At 35.6% G+C, this 15003-nt stretch overlaps 2 protein-coding genes across 2 annotated transcripts; both read right to left on the reverse strand.

Annotated features, from left to right (window-relative positions):
- On the reverse strand, positions 1–6675 carry LOC131601321 (E3 ubiquitin-protein ligase AIRP2-like). Its single transcript, XM_058873105.1, has 5 exons — positions 6414–6675; positions 1192–1342; positions 917–980; positions 494–728; positions 1–352 (listed from the first exon to the last, which is right to left on the reverse strand). Exons 1-5 carry the CDS (start codon positions 6485–6487, stop codon positions 145–147), a joined length of 732 nt encoding a protein of 243 aa, XP_058729088.1. The 5' UTR covers positions 6488–6675; the 3' UTR covers positions 1–144.
- Positions 6676–11395: 4720 nt separating this feature from the next.
- Positions 11396–14173, reverse strand: LOC131606258 (selT-like protein). The gene is made up of 4 exons (XM_058878512.1): positions 13885–14173; positions 13651–13736; positions 11744–12059; positions 11396–11618 (listed from the first exon to the last, which is right to left on the reverse strand). The coding sequence occupies exons 1-4, from the start codon at positions 14062–14064 to the stop codon at positions 11526–11528; spliced, it is 675 nt and encodes a 224-aa protein (XP_058734495.1). The 5' UTR covers positions 14065–14173; the 3' UTR covers positions 11396–11525.
- Between the last annotated feature and the right edge of the window lie 830 nt (positions 14174–15003).

Genomic DNA, 15003 nt, shown 5'->3' on the forward strand with positions numbered 1-15003 from the left:
CAAATATTCTGGCTAAAGAAATCTATTGGAGTTAAAATATCATTCGACTAAAAAGCCATAAAGTATTTACATTTTGAAATCTATTGGAGAAATATTATTTTTTTGAGGTAACTTGAGAATTTACACTAATTCACTAAATGGAAATCAAAAGCTTCGAGGATAAGACATGAATATTTGATCTGGCAAAATCAGAGGCAACTTATCAATGTACATAAATAGCCTTTTCAGATTCTCCTTATTGATTGATTCCAAATCAATTATCTCTCTGCTGCTCAAGTAGATCCAAAGCTCGCCAGAGTTTAGTCTCATAAGATTGTCCCGACAGAAAGGGCAAGATCGAGATCTTGTGTACCTAAAACAAACAGCAAAAACATAATCCTTAGAAGTCAATAGAACGGCTTTGCCAAATAATCAATCACATTCTAGATGATTAAAATCTTGATACCTTTACAGATATGTAACTACTTATAAGTTGTAAGTCATAGTTGCTTACCAGTCATTATAGCATTTCATACACAAAGAATGGTTGCAATTTGGCAACACAACTTTGGTGTTCATCTCCATACAAATAGGACATTCTTCTTCTCTCTCTATATCAATTGCAGATAGCTTTCCTTTTCTAATCACATCTTTCGGTTTGTACTTTCTAGCGCATAAATCTTTTTGTTTCCTCTCTTCTACCTCAGTGATTCCTCCCTTGAGTTGTAATAACGACGGAAAGATCACACCTGATATTAAAAAATAAAAACCATAAAAGCATATCATATTTGAATTTCAAGTCATCGTTTTTATAAAGGAACGCAGAAATTAAATCATACAAAGACATGACATTGATTCGAAATCGTTGAGTACGAATTGTTCTCGAGAAGACTTGGTGCGAAGCTACGACTCATAGTAAAAGTGACTAATCACTTACCATAGAACTCCTTTAGACTAGCTTTTCTTTCATAAATGGTGGTTTTCTTCCCTTCATCATATGCCTGCAACAATTCAAACATTTTATTACAAACTCGGCCGTAAAATGACCGCATTGGTCCAAACTATGGTTACATCTATTTACAGTACTCTCCAAGTCATATCTCGAGTTGTTGAGCCGAGACAACTGAAAGAGTCTAAGAAAGTTCCGAGTTCAAATCCTAGACACAGACAATTAACATTTGTTTTTTCAGAATCAAGGGGTAGCAAACATACCTCGTAGATGAGAATTCGAAGCAATCCTAAGAATCCGGCAAGATGGCAATCAGTCCACTGAACCAGAAAAAGAAGAAACTGAGCAGCTGGGCTATAAGACAATCTCATTTGAAAGCAGACTCTGTCATTTCCTCTTGGATAATCAGAAGCTCTGTGTTAATGAATAGGTTAAGACATATATGGAAAAACAGAAATTTCAAAACATGGAAGAAAATATTTACTTGTAAAGACATAATATATGCATTCAAATTATAAATAACCAAACTCCCAAGTAAACTCGGGTCATGTGGATGTGCTGCAACAACTACAAATTTATGTATTAATGTTCAAACAAAAATTGAAAGCTAGAACATTGAGTTTAAAATAAAGCTAATGTAGAAAGTTATAGAGTCATGTATGTAAAATATTGACTGCTACTTTTTCACCTTTTAGCACTATACTTCCACTGGTGGAAGACTTGCTTTAAAACTGCACAGAACACTTTTTACACTATACTTCCACTGGTGGATGTCTTACTTTAAAACTGCACTTTTTACTTTCTTGTTAAAAATGAAAATACAAACAAGTCTTTATATAGACCTAAAAGACTTCTGCTATACTAGGAAATTAAAGCAAATGAATACTCTTAATATGCCATTATCTCTTGGCTTTTCCAGTACAAAACTCTTGGCCTTTCAACTACAAGAGACTCTTTATTTTTCACAAACTTATCAATTAAAACACACTTACTAACATTAAAGTTTATTCAACAAAACTCCCCTGTAAACTTAAATGTTTCTTCTATCCATCATACCTATCAACTTCTTGCCTCTGTCGAAAATTTCTTTCGATAACGGTTTTGTGAAAATATCTGCTGCTTGATCCTTGCTTGCTACATGCCTCAATTCGACACTTCCTTCCTTCACATGTTCTCGAATGAAGTGGAAGCGAACGTCGATGTGTTTGCTCCTTTCATGATTCACTGGATTCCTTGCTAACTCAATTGCTGATTTGTTGTCCACTTGTATTACTGTTGCACCTTCCTGTTTTAGCTCCATTTTACTCAACAATCTTCTAAGCCATATTGCATGACAAACGCACCAAGATGTTGTTATGTATTCAGCTTTCTGTTTGTATCCCTTCGCAACAAGCCGCGCTTTATACCGTTCTATTTCGCCTTGAGCATTCATCTTTTTCTTGAACACCCACTTCACACCGATGGGTTGACTTCCTTTTGGTAATTCTGCTAGTTCCCATGTGTTGTTGTGTTCAATGGCCTTGATCTCTTCGTTCATGGCAGTTTTCCATTTTTCGTCTCGCATCGCCTCTTCGAGGCTAATGTTTTCGGTATCTGCCAAAAGACATACAAGATGCACCTCTTCTGTTGTATCATACAAATCCTGCAGACTTCGCATTTTGGGTTGTACAGGTTCATCTTCATTGTCAGAATCTTCAACTTCTGTTGAATTGCTTATTGGTACAGCGACTGATGTTTCTCCAACTTCGACGATAACTTCTGTCGAATTATTCCAGTCCCACTTGCTCATTTCGTTTACTCGAACGTCTCTACTCACTATCACCTTCTTGCTTATGGGATCAAACAGCCTGTACCCTTTTGTCTTCTCATCATATCCAATGAATATGTATTTCTGACTTTTGTCTTCAAGCTTTGTTCTTCGTTGATCCGGTATGTGTGCATAAGCCACACTACCAAATACTTTGAAATGAGAAACTGTTGGCTTTTGTCCGCTCCATGCTTCTTGTGGTGTTTGATCTTCTAACTTCGAATGTGGACATCGATTCTGAACATAAATGGCACATTGTACAGCTTCTGCCCAAAATTCCTTTGACATGTTCTTGCTTTTAAGCATTGATCGAACCATGTCGAGAACTGTTCGATTCTTCCTTTCAGCCACACCGTTTTGTTGAGGTGAATATGGTGCAGTTAGAAATCTCCTTATGCCCTGCTCTTCACAATACTTCATAAAGGCTGTCGAAGTATACTCACCACCTCTATCAGATCGAACCGCTTTGATGTGTCTGTCAGTTGCCTTCTCCACCATCACTTTGAACTTTTTGAACACCTCGAATGCTTCAGATTTTTCTTTCAAGAAATAAACCCAGGTCTTTCGTGAGAAATCGTCGATAAATGAAATGAAATACCTTTTTCCACTGAAAGATTCTGGAGTGATTGGCCCACATATGTCGGTGTGAATCAGTTCGAGAATGTGTTTAGATTGATATTCTGCCTTCTTTTGAAATGAGGTTCTGGTTTGTTTGCTAAGCACACACTCTTCACAAAACTTTTCTTCATAGTCCATGTCTGGTAGCCCGTGCACCATGTTCCTCTTTGCTAACCTTCTCAAACCAGCATGATGTAGATGACCAAAACGTAGATGCCACAGCGACGCTTTGTCTTCAACATTGACTTGCAAACATTTTCCTCGGACGCTTCTCAAGTTCAGTTTGTACATTCGGTTTTCCCCCTTTTCGACTTGAGCAACCAAATGCCCTAGCTTATCCTTCAAGTGTAATATCCGATCTTTCATGAATATCGAATAACCTTTTTCAGTGAGTTGCCCCAAACTCAAAATATTTGTCTTGAGATCTGGTACATAGTACACATCTTGGATTGACCCAGTCAAGTCATCCTTCTGCAAGTAACAAATCGTACCTTTGCCTTCGACCTTCACTTTCGATGCATCTCCGAAAGACACATGACCATCTTCAATCTTTTGCATTTCTTCAAATAGGTGTTTGTGACCACACATATGATTACTTGCCCCTGAGTCAAGATACCACATATTATCATTATTCGCGTCTACTTCTTTTTGAGTCATCAGCAGAAAGCCTTCATTCGCTTCGGCTTCCAAAGCTAGATTGGTTGTTTCTTCTACCTTCTTTTCGACTCGACAATCTTTTGCAAGATGTCCCACTTTATCACAGTTATAGCATTTGTAGGAGTTACAATCCTTTGCATAATGACCATGTTTGTTACACTTGTAACATTCTATGTTGGAGTAGTTCGACCGACCACCTCTTTGACCACGTCCTCTGCCACGCCAATTCTGCTGGCTTGACTGTCCTCTCTCGAAGTTGCTGCCTTGACCACTTCGACCACTGTCACGACCTCCACGGCCACGTCCTCTTCCTCGAAAGTTTTGAGAAAAGAGCACCTTTTCGTCTTTGGTGGACTCCTTGGTCTGAACTGCTTCGTCGTTTGTCTCCTCCTTCTTTTTGATCTTACGTTGTTCGTGTGCCTCGAGAGAACCAGCTAGCTCTTCGACTGTGAGCGTTGCAAGGTCCTTCGACTCTTCTATCGCGCACACAACATTCTCAAAGTTATCGGTTAAAGATCTGAGAATCTTTTCGACAATACGAGCATCGGTCATCGTTTCTCCATTACGATTGAGCTTATTCACCACTGTTTGCAAACGCGTGATGTATTTTGATACAGTTTCCGACTCCTTCATCTTCATTCTCTCCAATTCTCCTCGAAGAGTTTGAAGACGAACTTGCTTGACTCGGTCAGCTCCTTTGTATACTTTTTCTAACGTGTCCCATGCTTGTTTCGAAGTCGTTGCACCTGCAATCTTTTCAAAGCCTGATTCATCAACAGCTCGGAACAAGATGTACAGTGCTGTCTTATCCTTCGAACGCGTCTCTTTCAACGCCTTGGTTTGAGCCGCTGTATACCCTCCGGTATTATCTGGTTCTATGAAACCAGTTTCGACTGTCTCCCACGAATCTAGAGATCCAAGAAGAGCTTTCATTTGGATACTCCAATTTTCGTAATTCGCCTTCGTTAATCGTGGTAGCGGCATTTGACTCATCGTATTCGCCATTAGCTCTGATGCCAATTTGTAAAATATTGACTGCTACTTTTTCACCTTTTAGCACTATACTTCCACTGGTGGAAGACTTGCTTTAAAACTGCACAGAACACTTTTTACACTATACTTCCACTGGTGGATGTCTTACTTTAAAACTGCACTTTTTACTTTCTTGTTAAAAATGAAAATACAAACAAGTCTTTATATAGACCTAAAAGACTTCTGCTATACTAGGAAATTAAAGCAAATGAATACTCTTAATATGCCATTATCTCTTGGCTTTTCCAGTACAAAACTCTTGGCCTTTCAACTACAAGAGACTCTTTATTTTTCACAAACTTATCAATTAAAACACACTTACTAACATTAAAGTTTATTCAACAATGTACACAAACATGTTTTTTGAGTTTACCTAAAAAAAGAAAAAAAGTGAAAAAAAGACTAATCCTTGAATTTAACACATAAAAGTGAAAGAAAAAAAGTTCGAGAGTTGGCCCGTTGATGAAGGATTGGAACCTAAGAGTGTATTTCTCTCATTGGTTTAGGTTCGAATTTCACAAGGTGCTAAAAATCTGTGTTAGGTCAACCCATTCAGAGATTTGCTCTTTCTTTAAATGGCCCCCCGTTAGTGGACGGTGAGATTGATCCCAAGATTAATTGGTGCAAGATAGAATACCAAATTTTCAGAAGAAAAAAAAACATAAAAATACTTACCCTACGACTATGAAGTAGTAAAGCAAAAACGGAGACATAGGCACGGGACATCAACACTAACACTTGTAAGAACGGTGTAGGATACTATGAAGCAATAAAGCAGACACGGACACTGAATCGTGACATGTGGATCTGGACATTGACACAGACATGTCGATGCTATGTGTCAATGTCAACCACTGAGATGTGTCGGATATTGAGACGTATCGGATATTGACCTATGTCGGCTGTCTGACACGCCTTCCATTGTGTCGGTGCTTAGAGACGGATAACGATGCATGTCACCAACACATATTGTACACATCATAAACACCTTTAACATAGCCTACCAACAACACAGGTGGAAAAAATAGAAACTAAACTACACTTGATTCATCCTAATTGGTTCTTCTTTACATGGAAAACACTAGAAAATTTTATTGCTTTCATTCCTCAATTTTCAGAAAAAAAGAAGAAAAAAAAACAAACTTATAAAATAGGTTAAAACATAGACATAAAGCCAAAAAAAGAATTATACTATGTAAGTTTTCAAGCAACACAACACACATTTATCTTTAAAAAAAAACAAAACAAAATATCAAATTTTCAGAAATCATAACTCTACAAACACAACTAACATTCCATGCTTCATCAATGATCAATCAAATCAACAAAATAGAATATTATAAATTCCAAAATAAGAAAGAGAAATTTTACATAGTATTGGCAAATTGAATATCAGCTTCAAGAGCTTTGAGAGAATCCTTGAATGACTTACGCATCTCTCTCATCACTTTTCCTTCTTCTTTTTTCTAAAACCGTAAAAACTCAATGAATCACTCTCATAACCGATTCCTCTTTTTTACTTGCGAAAAATAATCAAAGGAAGAGAGAATTTCGAGAGAGTGAAGTTGGGAACCGAAAAAAAATGATAAAAAAGTGTGTGAAAGGGTTTTTGGGTTTTGGCTTGAAGCACACGTAACCCTTTTATGTACTATATATCTCATCCATTTTTCTATTGTTACCTAATCTATTAATTTATAGTACGATTAATTGTATAGTAAATAGATTTTGCTTAAAATATCAATAACTAAAATTGATTTATCTTAACCTAAGAATTTACCAATATTAAATTCAAGTGACTCTCGTTTAGGGTCTGTTTGGTTGGGGGTTTTGGAGGGGAGGGGAGGGAATATTTAAAGTTAATTATGCTTGGTTCAATTTTTTATGAGGGGAGGGGAGGGGATCGGAGGTAATCAGATTCCCTCTTGGAACAATTTTGTGTTTCCTCCAAATTGGAGGGATTTGGAGGGGAGGGGAGGGAGGGGAGGGGAGTTATTATAAAACTTATTTTTGTTATATTGACAAAATTATCCTCACTTTTTAATTAAAATTCTAAATTGTTTTTTTTATATATATTATACGTTAATTTTTGTCGCCTTATTAGAATTTCTCCATTTTTTACGACAACTCTATTATTTTATCTTTATTATTTTTATTTTTTATTAATATGCTAACTTAACTTTCTTTAGTTTTTCACATGTTTTATTGTATTCACTTTTATTTATTATTTTGTTTTTAAGAACTTAATTGTTTTATAAGTTATGTGTTGTATTATATACCTATATATAATTATAGTATATGAGCTATATATATTATCTATAATCTAATTTTATAAATATTTTATGGATCATCAAAATGATAAAATAATTCACATATTATTATTATTGATATTATTATTGTATAAAATTTATCAATACTTTATTTATGATTTAATATATTTTAAAGTATTTCAAATATTAAATATTTTGTGTTAGATTATCTATGTTTGTGAATTGACAAATTTTTTTAAATATCACATTGTTTTTTTAATTTAGCATGAGTGTTATAATATTTTAAGGGTTAAAAAGTAAATTAATTTTAAAATCCCTCCCCTCCCCTCCTGAACCACTCATTAAAAATCCTCCCTCCCCTTCCCTCCCCCTCTTTTGAACCAAACATACTTTTAATTAAAATACCTCCCTTCTCCTCCCCTCCCTTCCCCTCCTCTTTATTAAAATCCCTCCCCTCCCCTCCCCTCCCCTCTGTTGAACCAAACGGACCCTTAAAGTAATAAAGATGTAGGGTCGCGCGTTTAAATCCGCGATTCTCATTTAAAGTAATATAAGATGTAGGGTCCCGCGATTAAATCCGTCATATTTTATTTTATTATTTTTAAAAGGTGAATTTTAGTCACTAATCTACTTAATTAAAAAAAAGTATTTAAACATCGAAGATTAATTTAGACTTTCAAACAAATAAAAAAAATAAATTTAAATTTAAAAATAATAATTGAAATAACTTAAAAGAAAACAAAAGTTAAAAGTAATTATAAGTCAAAAAGATACTCTTGTCCTCTCCTCTTTCAAGAAAAAATTGACTTCTAATTTCTATGTTTTTTTTTTGGATTCACGCCATTCTCCATCCTTGTTGGTTACAACTTCCTCAGATCTCTGAATTGGGAAGTGTTTGATAATGAAGATGAGGTTTGCGACCACTGATTGCGCTCTACGTCTTTGGGATCCAAACCTCTGATTTCCTCGAGAACTCCGCAAGAGAGCGAAGGAAGATTCTCATGCCCAAATCTAGGGTTGCGTCGGGCTCTAAGGGCGATTTTTATAAAGACCGGGCAAGAAATTTACAGTTCGCCTCCCGACCAAACACCGCCCTTGCTTCTCCCTGTTACCAAGGCTTATACAGAGGCAGAACTTTCAAGATACCACAAGTTCGTAGTTAACGACATTCAAATACTTTAAGTTTGTAGTTAACATCGGGTATCGATCCGATACCATAGGATTTCCACTTAATGCACTAGGGTTCCCGCCGACTGAATAGCGAAGTAGAGGTCCACTAGAATACCCAAAGAAAAATATCACGGATCCTAGTTTCAAGGAGATCGATCGGTATCAGCATCCAAGCAACGCTTAGCACTCTCGTTCCAAAGGAAAGACTCGCCGGGGAAGGAGCCCAACATTGGCAATCAAAAAGCGGCTCGCTAAAGCATATGACAGAGCGATTCGACGAGTTTAAAACCAGAAGTTGACCTTAAGCTACTCTTTGGAGTAGTTAATCCCCATACAATCATCAGAAGTCGAGCACAAGGCAAGGCACCTCAGACGCCACCCACCTAAAGGAAGCACTTCAAAGTGCAAAGCACATTCAGTCCGGATCCCAAAGAAGGAACTACAACCAAAGATCCTGGACTCCGTCCGACCACTCAGAGGTCGCCAATTATGGTTATCCACCTCGATATTTCAGTACTTATTTGTAACAAATTTAATTCATTATTAACATGAATATATATATATATATATATATATATATATATAAGTTAAGCCGCATGACAGATTCACCATGGAAGTACCTCGGATTCCCTTGAGGTTCAGACCCACTCTGGAACGGAAAGGAAGTCGGACTCTCTTAGCCCGATAATCGTGAAGTGCCTCACCGAAGCATCGGACAGAGTAATTCGATGAACGCAAAAATCTGAGGTCGACCCTTAGTTGCATTCAATGGAACAACCGACCGTCCAACATGGACCAACACAGTATTCTCATAAAGCGTTGAGACTATTATGATGATAGAATAGTATTCTCATTGCGGGTTTATCCAAGATTCGTGAGATGTGATCATTAGTCTATCCTCATAATAATTTCAATGCTTTACTATTATCTCACTTCACAATAAAGTTCTACTACTAATACTTTAAGAATAATGTCCTTATGTTTAATGAGATCTCATGATTAAGTCACACTTAACATTTTATTAAACGGACTAGCTATTCTAGGGACTTGATTATTTTTTAAAAACAAACATTATAAAGAAATGTCTTTTTATTATTAATAAATAATTCAATATAGGTACCAAGTTCTAATAAAATTACTAGTCTCTAGGGCTTACACCAACAATCTCCCACTAGCGCTAAAGTCAATCAGACATAACCCAAACACTCATAGATCTAGTATGACCATCATGCTTCTATTGCACAAGAGATTTCTTAGTGGATCAGCGACATTTTCAAGTGTTGGTACTCTACATATCTTCACATTTCATCTATGTACTACTCTCGGATGAGATGATATCGCCTAAATATGTGTTTAGATCGTTGGTGAGATCTAGGCTCCTGAGTTTGTGCGATAATACCATATTTGTCATATTTGAGAAGTGCCACGGTAAACTCGATTCCTGCCACTGAAACTATTTAAGAAAACGAAAAAATGCAAAAGAATAATGCACCGTTCACGGTCAAGGCAACATAACAAGATTACCCAGAAAAAAAAATTATTCGAAGTAGAAATTAGAAATCTTTTTTTCCATCACAGAAAATTCTTTGATTTTTCTCATTTCAAATAATTTATGTGAGACATTAGAAATATAGGATTCAGTGGTTCCTAAAAGCAGATTAGACTCATTCCCTTAAATATCTTTAAATGCAGTCATTTTCTTTGGTAATAAAGTATAATAAGAAATAGAAATAAAAGAATGAAAGGCCTGATTATATCTTAACGACCAATCGGCTATAAAAGAGAACGTTCCATCGGAACAATTATTTCTTGCTATTTCAGGATACTGGGAGACTCAAAATCTCGTGCTAAACAGCGTGGAGGTTCGAGTCCTCTTCAAGGCATAATATTGAGATCTGTTATTGAATTGGAATAAGTTCGCCAGCAGATCACGAAGTTTTGGTGATCTTATCTATCTAATGAATAGAGAGTCCATTTTGAAATCGTCCCACCTGCAACCCCCATAAACCAATGGATAAGGTACATTCTATATTCAATTTTGGAGATTGGTGACTTACAACATTCTCTTTTCAAGTGTTGGTACTCTACATATCTTCACATTTCATCTATGTACTACTCTCGGATGAGATGATATCGCCTAAATATGTGTTTAGATCGTTGGTGAGATCTAGGCTCCTGAGTTTGTGCGATAATACCATATTTGTCATATTTGAGAAGTGCCACGGTAAACTCGATTCCTGCCACTGAAACTATTTAAGAAAACGAAAAAATGGAGATGCGGGGTATCAATCCCCGTACCTCTCGCATGCTAAGCGAGCGCTCTACCATCTGAGCTACATTGTTTAATTTTGCTCATATAATTTATTTATTATTAAGCATTCAATTAATAATTATGCTAACTTGATAATCACAATTTGATAATTTGATAACGATAACTTATAACCATAACCTTGAATAGTAATGCATTGTTTTTATTAATATAATCTTTCTTTATTACTGTATGTGAAATTGATACCTAAGTGCTTACAAAGTTTATGGACAAAATAGTCTTAAGGACTAAAAACTTTAATAAAAATGATAGTATTTTTTAGAAAAAATAAATACTAGTTATATTAATTATTGAAATAGTAGGCATTGAGTAATTTGATTCCCACAATTAACAATATTTAAAGATGATTTAAAATAAAATACTGAAATAAAATTTAAAATTCTTGGTTATTCATTTCAATTCTATTAATTTATTCACTAAAATTACCAGAAGAGCTAAGGTGATCGCGTTTAATTAATTAATTTTTTAAAATTATTATTAGTGCTGACATATTATAGTCGGTGTCATGTTTCTGGTGCCAACATATTATTAGAGCTAATGATAACTAATAATCATTAGAAAGAAAGAGAGGCTTCAAAACACAGAAGTGGGAACTTAAAATAAGGGCTTGGTAAAATCAATGCTTGATTAGTATTCAATTTCTTGCCTAACAGTGTACATAACAAATTACACAAACTAAATAAAAACTTGATTTCTGTATGGTCCATTTCCTCTGCTTCAAAAGATGGCTGTATTACCTATTCTTTTACCAATAAGTTCCTTCAACTCAAACTCGCCGGGGAATCTGTTCTCCTTCAACTTGGAGAAAACCTGAGGTCCAAATCAACAAGAGGAATATGAAGTCATTCAAAGTATAAACTTCCTAGCATGTGACTGTTAACACCATCATGAAAAGAGGACGCTAAATCAATTGCCACCATTAACAAGGGACTTACCAATTCGCCGTTGAAATATACTTCGAAAGCACCAGAACTCTGTAAGAAGGATTGAACGAAATTTGCAAGAAGCCAAGTGCTGGCAATACTTCTAAACTTATTGGCACGCAAGGAGTAGTACAATTGTGGTGGTGTCACCCCCAATCTCGGGAATATCTGGTCACCTGCAGTTATAGCTATAATAATTCCAGTTTGTAACACTGGGATTACTTTGCTAATAACACGCTTCGGAAGTGGAGGTGGATAGTTAGCCAAAACAACATTAATCCCAGGAAATAAAGATTCCAGCATGTTTTTTACTGTTACTGCAGTTCCCCTGCAGAAAATTTCATGAAAATTAAACAAAATATACTAAAATATGTCTACATCCAAGTTTTTTATCATATTGCAATGACAAGTCGGTTGCAAGTATTGCTAGCATTCCTCTTCCAAATATATGGATTCAACAAACGAAACAAGCTAAGGAGAATGCAGCTAAGAAAGAGCTACATCTAGTCCAAATTTTGAAAAATTACAAGTTTTAAGCACTAGCGAAATTAGTTTTATGCGATGGAGAGATTACTATTACCACCAATACACACAGCATAAGACTAAAAATCAGAACTTCTAAATAGGACAAATGGATGAGTGCACAGTTTGGTAAAAGATACAACGTCTTTTGAAACGGGAGGATCTATATGCTACAACAATGTTAGAGAGAAAAACAAAAACATACTTCACACCTATTAGTATAAATATCGAGTGACTAACGAAACCCAACTCAAAAACAATTTAATTAAGAGCTTATTCAATAAGAACTCATCATATAAAAATTAGTAATATATAATTTTATGCTACATAATGAGTTTAAACTCTATATAAGTTGTTTCTATAAACTATCATGATGAGTTAGGATAGTAACATTAAAACAGTCTGTGGAGAAATAAATCACAACCTAGTTTTATAAGTTCTTCCAAATACTCACATTTATGACTTGAGAAAAGTACAAATAAACTCTTTCGAACACATCTTTAACAAATAACTAATACAAGATACCATATAGATATGCATGACTTGTTTGTTTTAATGTAGCATCCACACAAAAACAAAAACAACAACAACCCAAGCCTTATCCCACTAAGTGGGATTGGCTACATAGATCAAGTTTTGCCATAATGTTCTATCCAGGACCATAGCATCCACGCAAGTATTCATATTTTTAATCATCCGGTTTTGACTTTTGCTTTTATTTACATGCCTTTCTCTATCAGTTTATTTACAATACCAAAGTAATAATATTAAATTATTTTTTCCAGTAGAATGTACTAAATGTCCAAGGTGGATAGTATTTAAAAACCACTCAAAAACTCAAACACAATTGACAACACCTCTTGGAGACGGCGACCTAATTAGTGTTAGTTCGGTTCAAGTGTCAAGTGTGAGTTAAAAGTCTCACATTGCATAGAAAAATAGATGTTGAGCAAACATATAAGTGAAAAACTCCCTTGTTAGGTTACTCTTAGTCTAATATAATTATTCATACTAGTGTTTTCTAATATAACGATTCATACTACTGTTTTAGGCTCTGGAGTTCCACCAAGGTCGACAAAAACAAGAAAAATCGAATGAGTTAAATTTTGAGAAACATTGGTTTCCGTTTGATTTATGTCAAACCCGCATTGATCAAGTCATTGTCTCGGCAGTGAAGACAAGCAAGACTGTGAAGATGAGCAAGCCTACGAGTTTCTACTTCTGCAACACGATGTCTGTCATTATAAGAATTTCGAATAATTTTTAAGACCATTCTATCCTATACCACAGAATTTTCCTATTTTTCCAACTAGACCCACATATGTTACATATAGAAAAGAACTCTTGAGCTTAATTAAACAAAATTGCAAGAAAGAACAAGAGATTAAGGAACAAACTTGTAAGAACAGGAAGTGCAGAAATCAATGCTCACAGTATTACCAACACCAATTAGGCCAGCACCAATTGGACCAATTTCACTTTTCTGCATTTAAACAAACACCTCATCAGCATGAAAAAGAAAAACATAAAAAAAAACAGAAAATCTAAATAAATAAGGAAATTTATGCATATGGCAAGAACAAATAAAAGGGGTAATTAAAAGTGGGAAATTGATTGAGGATGTGAAAAACCTTAGTGGGAAAATCAAGTGGTTGTTGTTGAAGATGCGGTTGTTGAGATTGAGGTTGAGGTTGAGGAATTGGGTTGTGATGAGATGATTTGGGAGGCGGTGAAGGAGAGAAAAGGTTGATAATGTCAGTGAAGAAGAGGAAGAGTGGTAAACCAACAAGGAGAATTTGTGTGCGATCCATTGCCGGAACAATTTGCAGAGAGAGAGAGAGAGAGACTTTGCTGAAGAATCTGATGGGTGAGTTTTTCAGAATTTGAAGCTCAGCGGAGCGAATATTAATGTATTTCGGATTCGAGTAAATAGCTAAAATTTTAAAAAAAAAAATTCGGCAATGACACGTTAATATTTCATAGGCATTTCGTCCATGTAAGTTAGCGTGTTTTTGGTTTTAGTCTCAGAATCTTTTTTTTTGTTCCAAGTCCCCATATGTTCAATTCGCTTTGGCTTCAGTCCCTCATGTCAATGGAACCTTAGAAAAAGGATTAGGTGGCAAACGTTGCTGACATGGCTAACGTTGTTTCATTTTTTTTTTTCATTACACATGTGGACATCTTCTCTTTGCAATATATTAAATAGGGACTAAATGGAAAAAAAATAGGATTCGTTCTTCTTCTCCTTCAAGCTCTTTGACTCCAAAATCCTTCATCTTCTTCGCTACACCTCTTCCTTTATGCGATGGCTTCCAATTCGTCTGCTAACTCTCATCACGTTGAAGCGCCGGTTTGTGGTTGCAATAAAAGCATGAAAATGTTTATGTCAAAATCCATTGATAACTCTAAAAGGAGGTTTTGGAAGTGGCAAAATGCAGGGTTAATGTCTGGTTGCAAGTTATTCCTTTGGGATGATGAGCTTGAACGGAATCCAATTAACGATGGTAGAAGTGCATGTGTGTGCAATTGCTCTGAAATGTTGAAGGATTTAGGGTCCATTGTTACTGACATTGAGATTGGCAAAAAGGCAAAGATGAAGATTAAGTTGGAGAAGGAGAAGAGGAAGGTGACTCTGTTGAAGTTGTTGTTGGTTAGGTCATGGGGGTTCTTCGTTGCTTGGCACAAATGGTGTTGAACCCAGTTGTTAGCTTTTATTTATTGTTTTTTAGTTCAGTCCCTGTAACATATAT

This window comes from Vicia villosa, linkage group LG5 (assembly GCF_029867415.1).
Source record: "Vicia villosa cultivar HV-30 ecotype Madison, WI linkage group LG5, Vvil1.0, whole genome shotgun sequence".
In the NCBI taxonomy this organism is placed as follows: domain Eukaryota; kingdom Viridiplantae; phylum Streptophyta; class Magnoliopsida; order Fabales; family Fabaceae; genus Vicia; species Vicia villosa.

What these genes read in the sequence shown, in the direction of transcription:
- LOC131601321 (XM_058873105.1), bottom strand. Translation starts at nt 6,487, where the DNA reads ATGAGAGAGATGCGTAAGTCATTCAAGGATTCTCTCAAAGCTCTTGAA. An exon ending in TTCGAATTCTCATCTACGAG is followed by an intron (nt 981 to 1,191) that starts GTATGTTTGCTA and finishes GAATTGTTGCAG; the next exon opens with GCATATGATGAAGGGAAGAA. An exon ending in TAGTCTAAAGGAGTTCTATG is followed by an intron (nt 729 to 916) that starts GTAAGTGATTAG and finishes TTTTAATATCAG; the next exon opens with GTGTGATCTTTCCGTCGTTA.
- LOC131606258 (XM_058878512.1), bottom strand. Translation starts at nt 14,064, where the DNA reads ATGGATCGCACACAAATTCTCCTTGTTGGTTTACCACTCTTCCTCTTC. An exon ending in TGCACTTCCTGTTCTTACAA is followed by an intron (nt 12,060 to 13,650) that starts GTTTGTTCCTTA and finishes AATTTTCTGCAG; the next exon opens with GGGAACTGCAGTAACAGTAA. An exon ending in TATATTTCAACGGCGAATTG is followed by an intron (nt 11,619 to 11,743) that starts GTAAGTCCCTTG and finishes TTTGGACCTCAG; the next exon opens with GTTTTCTCCAAGTTGAAGGA.